At 41.3% G+C, this 10820-nt stretch overlaps 1 protein-coding gene across 1 annotated transcript; it reads left to right on the top strand.

The window, feature by feature from the left end:
• Window positions 1–883: 883 nt before the first annotated feature.
• On the top strand, window positions 884–4004 carry PTTG1 (pituitary tumor-transforming 1). Its single transcript, XM_009318505.1, has 5 exons — window positions 884–969; window positions 1275–1453; window positions 2372–2465; window positions 3314–3463; window positions 3850–4004. Exons 1-5 carry the CDS (start codon window positions 888–890, stop codon window positions 3927–3929), a joined length of 585 nt encoding a protein of 194 aa, XP_009316780.1. The 5' UTR covers window positions 884–887; the 3' UTR covers window positions 3930–4004.
• The last annotated feature ends 6816 nt before the right edge of the window (window positions 4005–10820 follow it).

The following is a 10820-nucleotide window of genomic DNA, read 5'->3' on the forward strand; positions in this document are numbered from 1 at the left end:
GGTTCCTGGGGTGAGCCCGCGGGTGGGGGGGGGGGGGGGGCTGGGAAGGCGGTTGGTGTTACCTGGCTAAAGCCGGGGTCTCCCCTGAGCGCGGGAGGAGAGGGCTTCTGGAGCTGTGACCAGAAGGTGGCTTAAACGAGGGAAGCGCTGAGATCTGTGGCTGTAAGTCTCTTGCTTTGGCTCTGCTTAAGCTTTTGACTTCAAGCGGTGCCAATCAAAAGCAGCTTTTTCTGCAGACCTCTCTTGAATGAGGAACCGCTTGCCCACCTATGTAATGGCAGCGATAAGCTCCAGGTGGGAGCTGCCCGCCTGGCTGTTCAGCAGTGCAAGGGAGTGCTCTTGCCTGTTCTCTCAGATAAGGCTGAAAAACAGTAGTGAAGTAATCTATTTGTATAGGGTGTCCTCTAATGGCTTCTTTTTCCGGTGAAAAGATGTCTCTGCTAGTAAAATAACTAGCATTACTCTTGGCTGTCCAAGCGCTACAAGTTGAGCTAAGGACTGGATTGCTGAGCTGGGAGATGTACTCTTTTCTTGTGCTGAGGAAACAGTTAAACACTACGAAGAAGTGACAAAACAAACCGAAGGTATTAGATCTTTCTGTGTAGGATTGCTAGTGAGACCTTGCTACTTTCCCAAACTCATACAAGCTCCTTTAGGACTACGGACCTACCACTCATAATGCCTTCAAACATAAAGGTCTGTAGCTAAACTACTATGAAATAGTGTGAAGTATGTGTTTGTTCCCCCTCCTCTAGGGACCAGCACATGGCAGCTATGTTGTCTTTAATGTGGTTTGTTTAAAAAGTGTGCTCTGGTGGAAGAAATGACAAGAATTATTTTCTCTTTTTTCTGTATGGACTTTCCAGAGTGGTCTCATCAACCTGAAGATGGCAACACTAATCTTTATTGATAAGGAGAATGGTGATGTTGGTGCTACTAAGAATCAGCTAAGACTCCCTTCAGGATCTTGTGCGTATATGCTGCCCTAAGCCAATAGGGGATCAAGTGAAGTGCATAAACCATGTTTTGTTGTTCACTGTTTTGAACAGTAATAGTTTTCTATTCTTATATCTACTTATCTAACCAATTCTGCTAAGCTCATCAATTACTGTAAAAAATGTGCTTTTGTCATAGATGGGGCTTATGCTCCTGAGTTATAAATGGTGAACAATGATTTTTGACAACTAGTTTTCCAGGACGTGCACTTACCAAAGCAAGCTTTGGGGTTGATACAGTGCTAAAGTTAAAGCTTTTTTCTTCCCCCCACTCTCCAGCAAAAGTCTTATCTGAAAGAACACAAGTTAACACTCCACTTCCTAAAAAAGCAATCAGTACATCTCCAGCCACATGTCACTCTGTCAGAAAGGTTCTTGGGAATGTGAATAGAACTGAAGAAGTCATGAGCAAGATGGAAAAGATAAGACAGAAAAATCAGCCTTGCAATGCAAACAAAGTGAGTACAACACACTTCTATGGGGTGGGGGGGGAATGCATAGCTGTGGCTTAACCCTGGCAGGCAGCTAAGCACCACACGGCTGCTTGCTCACTCCCCCCTCAGTGGGATGGGGGAGAGAATTGCAAGAGTAAAAGTGAGAAACTCATGGGTTGAGATTAAGACAATTTAATTATTAAAAATCTCAAAGAAAAACAAACCCGATTTCTCACCATGAGCTGGCTGACTGCCTTGCAAGTCCCTGAGCAATGACAGCCCTGGCAAACTCCCCCACCAGTTTTCATTGCTTAGCATGATGTCATATGGTGTGGAATATCCCTTTGGTCAGTTGGGGTCAGCTGTCCCGGCTGTGTCCCCTCCCAGCTTCTTGTGCACCCCCAGCCTGCTCGCTGGTGGGGTGAGAAGCAGAAAAGGCCTTGACTCTGTCAGCACTGCTCAGCAGTAACTAAAACATCCCTGTGTTATCAACACTGTTTTCATCGTGAATCCAAAACATGGCATCATATGAGCTACTAGGAAGAAAAAGAATCCTATCCTAGCCAAAACCAGTACACCTACATAGGCACAAGGAGTACAACAGCATAGTGGGTACCTAATGACAAAGAAGTGGCTCTAGAGAAAATAGTCTGAGCTAATGTCTTGTTCACATGTTAAGTATCAGGAATTTAATATTATGAGCCTAAATGTTCTAGCGCAGTGATTTGTTGCCACCATATATGGTACTGCACTACGTAAACTCAGCTGAAGCATTTGTCCATCTCCAGCTTATTTGTGTTGAAGGTATTAGAATTGAGGCATAACTGAGCACTGTATGGCAGGCGTTCTTGTCTGTAGACCTGTATAGCACAGGAAAGCCACTAAAAGGTACTGTAATGGGAAACTACAGTAGCTCAAATAATGTGACTTTCTCTTTTTAAGATTACTGAAAGGACTGCTGGATTAGAAAGCTGCGATGCAGTGGCTGAAGAAGACTGGCCAGAAATAGAAAATTTGTTTCCTTTTGATCCTCAAGGTGAGAACTATTGGTGTAATTATTAAAATGAATGATTAGGCTTTCATGAGTGTTGATATTGTTGTAAGACTTCGGCCAAGTTATTGTGGCAAACAAGCTAGCGTTGCATTTCTCTGGAGTCCTTTCTTAAACATAAGGGTGCTTGCTACTTCTGAAATACTATCTCAGTCTTGTTTAAATATTTCTAACTGCAATAGCTGTGCTCCAGATATGTAGTAGTCTGAGTCCATTATTATGGTGGCAGGAAACTAGTTCCAAATAACCATGCTATAGCCTCTTAATTCATTAAATGGCAACTAGTAGACAAGTATTCAAAAGAATACTTAAGCAGTACTGAAGAGTAGACTTCTAAGTGTATGCCAAGATGGTAATTTGTAACTGAAGAGATTCCTACTACTGTAGAATATAATAGTTGAAGATGAAACTTCTAAAACTGTTCTTAGAATATCTGCAACGGGCTGTGCTATCTCAGTCCTTCAAAGTGTGTCCTTAAACCATCCAGTTTGTGTGGAAGTGAGTGTGCAAAAACTACTGTACCAAAGATGACTACAGTTGGTGAAACATATATGCTGTGCTTGATGAAGTTGACTTAGTATAGTGATTGGAAAGAAATTACTAAAAGCTCCTGCTTTACATTAGCAGTTATGTTATGCAGTCTAGTCTTGCTAAGTGTATGGGATTTTATGGACAACTAAGGTGTAACTGCAAATAAATACCCCATAAGAGGGGACTGTTGGCTTGTGTTATTTTGGACTTGCTCCCACTTCATTTAATCTAGGAGAATTTGCAGCTTCCCAGGCTACTGCTACTGTACACTGTTACTAAACTACAGTGTGTCTCTCAAACAGACTTTGAGAGTTTTGATCTTCCTGAAGAGCACAAAGTAAGCAATATCAACCTGTGTGGTGTTCCCCTCATGATATTTGAAAGGACATATGACAGATGTGTGAACATGGTTCCTTCGCCTGTGAAGATCGAAGAGATTTCATGGGAGTCTAGTAAGTGGAAACTTAGCATGAGTTTCAGTACATACAGTGCTCATTAGTGGTTTGGGAGGGAAGCTAGTTGGCTGCAGTAGTGAACTGGCACTGTCCTAATTATCAGAATAGCACACTAGTATCAAACGGCTTTTGGTGTGTAATCAAGCTGAATTTAACTGGTCAACCCTACTAGTACAGGTAGTGGTCTCAGAGTGATATTGCTGAGCCATCTCCTGCAGTGCATTGCTAACTGATCGGTTAGGTGGAATTGGCTTATGCAATCAAACAGTAGTTCCCTTAGTCATTCAAGAGGCTTATGCTAATCCACTGGGAGCTAGCTTATGTTAGAGAGTATAAATTCTGGGTTTCATAAGAAACTGATTTGCTCTATTTCTAACTTTCAGACTTGATACAATCAACTGCTGACTTCCTTGCTACCCTGGATGAGATCATTGACATGCCACCTCCGAATTATAACCTTTAATGCATATTCTGAAGCTTCTATTGAGTTCAAATTTCATGTAGTTCTGTATTTTAATAAAGGCTAATCTAACCTGTGTAATGCTGGACTTGTCTATTTCACTAGTAGGCCCAAGATGTAGGTAAAATAGTGCTTTGAAAAGGCGGCTATCTGACAAGCAATTAAAGCAGAGCCTGGATAAGCTTCTAAGCAAGACTATGTAATTCACTTGTTGTGAACCATGTCCAGGAGTTAGCACCTGCTGACTAGACTGTGTGGTCATGATAGGCTAAGAGGCCCTTGTGACCTCACTGTTTACATAGTTTTAACCCTTTCATGTTTAATGGATAAAGTTAATCTGTATATCTAGTGTAAATTAAGTACTAGAGCTAGTACTCATCTAGCAGTTTTCCTTTCTTGAACTTGTTTGCTCTTCAGTGGTTGTCTAAGATGGTATATCTTGGATTTTTATGCAGCTGTAGACTACTACTTCTAATTGTCACAGCATTATGTGGTGCTCACTGCTGTGTACTGTCTGTGCTCTGAGGAAAGGCTGGTGGAACCCCATCCTTGAAATTACAAGCACACAGGTTCAATAATCTTCTCTCTTGCACTGTAATGGCCTCAACTCTAGCTCTTCACAGCATAAGAAAAGTCAGTTGTGGAAGTGGTCAGCCTTCACTTCAGTTAAACTGCTTTATAATTCCTGGGCAGTACTCTGACCTAGTCAAATTACAGCAGCCTGAGCTGCCTTCAGCTTTTAGCTCATCCTTAACATGAATAGCAATGCTGTGCCTGTGTTCTGGGTCATCTGCTAAGGTAGAAGGCCTTTCTGTTCTTCCATGATGCACCTGAGCTCTGAACAGGAGGAATTGCCGTGTCAGATTTACCATTAAGTACACTGTGGCACTACATAACTGCAAGCAGTGGCAAGACCAGCTTTTCAGTGCACACTTACAGTAGTGTCTGAAGTAACAAGAAATATGCTTTAATGATTGCAAGTTGACTAAAAGATGAAAACGCTCTAGCTAAGGAATGAGGTTAATGTGGTGCGGGTCAGTGCTGCATCCCGCAGTTCTGCTTCTTGGAGGCATACTGTGGCTGCAACCTGACTGCACGTGAAGACAAGAGGCAAATGTGTAACCATACTCCTTTCATGCCATCGTTTCTAGGAAACCTAAAAATGCGGGCAGCAAAGGAGCCCTTGTGTTTTGCTACAGGCTGTCTGGTTTGCAGGTGCTGAAGGGAATGCATTTGCCCTGCTGTGATGACATAAGTAATGAAGGCTCCTTTTAGTCTTGAAAAGGGTATCAGGCAGAGCAGAGAATACTTATTTTCACTGTTTCCTGGTTTTGGATGTTTCCTCAAGACATGTTTCACTTCCTTAATGCTTTTTACTCACAGGAGGTAGCTGGAACTTTTGGGAATTGTCCTATTGCAAATTCTGACATTCAATCTGTTAGGACTAGAAATTTGCTGTTGCTGCTTCTGAATTATCAGTCATCTGATGAAGTGAAAACAGACATTCGTTCTGTTTCTTCCTCAAACTTGTCAGGGTATCAGCCAAAGTGTTAAATTGTAATGAATTATACAATAGCTGGTCTTTATCTTCAGTTTCTTGTCTTTGGCTTGAAACTTCAAAGAATTCAGAGGAATATCAAACTAAACAGGAAAAAGATACAATTAAGGAAATTCTGTGTAGAGATTTCAAGTTTTGGCTGACCCTTAATTGCATTTTAATAGTTTCTGATTCTGAAATAATTTGGCCATCTCAGCTGAGATTAAAGTTTGGGTATAGTCTACCAGCCACAGGAGTTAAGCCGTAGTAACTAGAAAAGGAAATGACAACAAAGACTTTTTGTCTTTACTAGTTCAAATGAGCTGGGAGAAAACAGTCCAAGCCCCATTTTACAGGAAAATGCCTGTAACTAAGGCACTGAAACTGGTTACACAGTGCCATCATGTGGCCGCTTGTTATGCAGCCACATAGGTAAAAACAGTCATTGGTATGCAAAACACCAGATAACGTGGTATGAGATACTATTAGGATGTGACACTAAATCAACATAAATGTAGGTTGTAACTTTTTGTATGTACAAACACATCTCATCTGGAGAGAGACACTAGTGCTTTGTATGTGTTATGGAAGTTAATAATGGTAAAAATAATTCTTTTCTGTTGATTTAAAATATTCACTGTGATCAAGCACCTAGATCTACTGTTTGAACTTCCAGAAATGAGTTTTTTGTGACATGCCCACATGTGTGTATACATGCACACATGTCAAAACATTTAAAACATGCTTGCTAGTTGTAGGATTTCATACCAAAATGGATGAGCATTGGTATAATGTTTGTAAAGGTGATAATTAAATGATTCAGATAGGTCTCTTGGTACTGATAGACTTTGATCTTGAAGCCTAAAATCTTGTTACTTGTGAGGACAGTGGAATGGGTGTGCACAGTGTGAGTCAGAGATTTGGGAATATTGCTGGGCTGTCTGCATGAGAATGAATGCTGCTGCAGTGTAGAACAAAGGTAATAATGCTAGAATAAACTAAATGAGTTCACACTTGTGTTATCTTATTTGACTCAAATTATTAAATCCTTTTGAAGTCTAAGGAAAAAGAAACAGTCATAGGTTTTGTGTCCTTTTCTTTGCATACCCCCAATTTTCTTTTTTTCCGTAAAATTATGAAAGGGTGTTTTGGCTGCAGAGGAACATCTTATGTAGGATCCTTTTTTGGGTGTTTAATCCAATTTTCTACAAATACTGTCTCTTATAGCTGCTGGCAAGCAACACAAGCCAGTCAAAGTAAGAAGCAAGCAAGGTTTTCAAGATTTTTGTCTGTAAATAGTTGAGATCAAAAAGGTATGTTTCATCATGTAGTCTGTCTCTGAGCCAAAACAGGAGTGTTGCTAGGAATCTTGTGTATGGGATATAAATCTGTATTCAGCAACACAATGCAAAAATCAGTTTTCTTTATACTACCACTATAGCTAATTAATATTTAGTGTTTAAAGATTGATTCGCTTTTTAAAATGTTGGCCATGATCCTTTTGGTTGAAAAGATTAAAAATAAATGAATGCTCATGTCCGATTTCAAACACATCCATGACAAAACCCAGAGGTAAGAGGTCTCTATAGCAGAAGAATAATGAAGTTAACTTCAATTTTGGTTAGATGTTAATTCTCAGCATCAAATTTTAGGTGACTGGGAATATTTTTCTTTCCTACAGTAGCGTACCTCATCTGGAGCTTTCTGTTCTCGTTGGGATTTCTGGTTAATGCAGGTCCAAGTTTTTGCTTTTACAAAGCTTTACTTTGTAAACATTCATCAGAAAGATCCATTTGTTTCAGCTGGCTTTTATTTTTCCTATTTCATGTACTTTTCAACTCAGCTGGCCGGGGTTGTATGTTCCTGTGACTTGCACGAGAACAAAGCTGTGATGAGACTCAATCTGTGGATTGAGCTTCCTGTTTGCAGCGACTGGAGGAGATCACAGTCACAAAAGCGTAGTCTGCTATTTAGAAAATGTCAACTGTCTTAGCCTCAGAGCTGCAAAACTAGCCAGTGTCAGCCCATGAAACGCTGGCTTCCTGAGACGCAGGGAGCCTGGTCGCTGGGAATTTTGCAGTGCTTCATGCCATTTCAGTTAGGCCTTAAGATTGACTTCTGGTGACTGAAAAACCAACTTCCTTAGCTGTTTTAATGTTGATATAACATACGCAGCTTTTTATACTTATAAAGTTTTGTTTTCTGTTGGGATGTTGTCAGGAATAGATGCAACTTGAGTTCAAAATGGTGTCTGAGCACTACCCTGCACAACAGAAGTCCTATTTAAAACTGCTTGTGATGTTTTGGTTTACTTGCTTGATCAGTTTACGCTTCCTGCAAAGATCTGAGATATTTGGGATTTTAAATGTATGGCTGTGATGAAAATGAATGCTTGCTTGGTGGCTTGTTCTCAGTTTGAATGAGCCTTCATAGGCCAGTGTAACTGTGTACCGTGAGTGGGAAGTCTGGATTGTAACCAAGTACGCAGAGCAAGTACCTTTTTAGTTGGTTATCACTCTGTAAAGCATCTTCTTTGACAGTGTTCTGGCTGTGAGAATCACTTTAAATCCTTACCTGAATTTCTGTAAGGAGAACTTGGAGATTCATATAAAAATAATCTCTTAGCAGGCTGAGTAAAATTACTTCAGTGCACATCAGATAATTCATCCTATTTGTAATGTTCTGGCAGCGGGTGGCACCATGGTAACAGCATGTATTACGGCTTCTCGCTCCCGCAACCTGACAGCTGTGGTGTGATGATGTTTGCCTTTGGTACATCATGCACAGTACAGGCATCTGTAATGGGTTTCATTGCTTCATTAATGTGAAATGGAGGATAAGAGTCAGCACTAAGGAATTCAGTGTGCCTTTACCCCGTGACTACAGGGAATAGTATATCAGCCAAGGGCGTTTTTATCTTTTGTTGTTTAAAAAGAACAGAAGTTAGAAGCCTGGAGGCAATTGGTCTCTCTAGGGTTAGCAAAGCCATTAATCTTGTAACTTTTAGTTTCACTGTAGTTTTATTAGTGTTAGCGAAGTACTGTATAGAAACGCAGTAACGTCCCTCTAACTAGCCCCCAAGTGGTACTCACTGTGCTCCAAGAGAAACAGGCACTGATCAGATCAACATGTCTATAATGAGGTTTATATACAGTTTCTATACACAATATATATTTAGTAACTTGTTGTTTGGGATCTGACTGTGCAAGTGTGTGTTTTTGCATATAACTTTGCAAAGCATGTAAGAAAAGCATAATTGATAAATTTGCCTCTAACTGCAGTTTGGGAGAAGTTAAAAGCATGGTGGGCCCGTTGTGCTTGAATGATCTACAAAATTAGAGGGAAAAGTTGAAAAAATGGCCCTAATGTGCATTTTCTTGCAGTCAGATTATGAATAATGCCAGGATGAAATAGGAGTATGCAAACAACTTACTGGTGTGGGTGTTTTGTGCTTTTCTAACAGGTGAGGTAATCTCTCCCAGTTAATGAAGTTGGAGTGAGGCTCATGGAGCTGAAGGCATAGTTCTAGGTCTAGATATCGTGTCTGGTTTTTTGTGCTAGCCAAATTATTTCCATAAGCCATATGGAAGGTGGAACCTTTGGAGGCCTTCAGATGTTGGTCTTCAGTGGCTCAGGCTGGGCTTCCTTTGAGCACTTCTGCTCAAAATACATAGCCAATGGGTAAAAGCATCTTGTAAGTCCCTCTGTATCACATAGCCAGTTTAAGTGAATTGCTACAGGCTCCAGTGGAAGTGATTCCCCTTTCTATTAGTCAAGGGACAAAATTGACATTATTATACACGGGGAGAACATGTAAGGACTGGAAAAGGGGAGAGTTTGGAGTCTATAATATACATATATTTGCTTTGAAAACTGTTCCGAGTCAGTATTTTTCCTGCAGATCTGAATTCTTTGCTTAAGGGCATTTATCAGGTATGTCCTTCATGTGTTTGATATCACCATCTGAAGTGACCTGAACCCATCCCAAATACTAACTTTGGAAAAGCTTAAACTAGGAACAAGATCAGACTTTGTTTGATCTCATTATGACTAGTAAAGATGATTTACATAGCACTGAAAAAGATCTAAGATCCAGTCTGCAAGGATATCACTAACTGAGGTGCTAAACTTGTCTTAAGAGCTGCTGAGGGCCTTTAAGATCAAGTAAGATGGAGGTACTATTTTGGTGATGGAGATTCTTTTTCTCATATAATTTTTCTGTTACTTAAAGTGGAATTAGAGATGCTTCCTTTGAGATGATATAATGATTGGTGTAGCTATACACAAAGGGATTTGAAAGAGGGGAAGGAATGCTTTTTTGCATGGGATGCTGAAGATTCAAAGAATAGCCAGAATGATGCAGGGTGATAGACAAGATGTCACCAAGAAGGTTATCTCTCTGCATACATTTCCCTCATTGTATCTTAAATTCGATTTCTAGCTCCAGCATGGTCTTACCCACAGCCACAGTCCCTTCAGAAGTAAACCTCCTCCAACATGGCCTTACCCGTGGCTGCAGTCCCTCCAGGGGCGTACCTGCTCTGTCGTGGGCTTATCCATGGCCATGTGCTTTGAGGTGCTTTAGCACAACCTTGTGCACAGCTATTGATGCTTCAAGGTGATCCTGCTGCAGCACGGACTTATCCACAGCCATAGACACTTCGAGGTGTACCTTCTCCAGTGTGGACTTCCCTTGGGCCACAATCCCTTCAGAGGTGTACCTGCTGTGGCACAGACATAACCACAGCCACAGCCGCTTTGGGGTGTCCTCTGCCCACGTGGGCTCATCCATGGGTCCCAGTCCAGTACAGCAGCACAGAAACAGCAGTGATGCCCTGGCCATCTGCCAGCCCAGGCACATCGCCATTGCTGTTATCAAAACATTCCCAGGCACAGTAGAGTAAGATGACAAGCAACACAACAAGCAGCAAAAGCAAAAAGCAGCCACTAACGAGCACTAGACTCTGATACACAGTGAGGCAAGCAAGCCCCATGGCAAGCACAGGAGCCTGCTGATTAATAGCTAAACAGCAATAACAGCTATAAACTTGATCTAGCACATTCCAGATAAATCTGTTATCTCGAACCCTTCGAGCCCCATGTTGGGTGCCAAAAAGGATTGCCGTGGTTTAACCCCAGCTGGCAACTGAGCACCATACAGCTGCTCGCTCGCTCCTCCCCAGTGGTGGGGTAGGGTGAGAAGTAGAAAAGGCTTTGACTCTGTGTAAGCACTGCTCAGCAGTAACTAAAACATCCCTGTGTTGTCCACACTATTTTCAGCACAAATCCAAACCATAGCCCCATACTAGCTGCTGTGAAGAAAACTAACTCTATCCCAGCCAAAATCAGCACAGTAA

Source organism: Pygoscelis adeliae, unplaced genomic scaffold (assembly GCF_000699105.1).
Source record: "Pygoscelis adeliae isolate BGI_AS28 unplaced genomic scaffold, ASM69910v1 Scaffold42, whole genome shotgun sequence".
NCBI classification, from domain to species: domain Eukaryota; kingdom Metazoa; phylum Chordata; class Aves; order Sphenisciformes; family Spheniscidae; genus Pygoscelis; species Pygoscelis adeliae.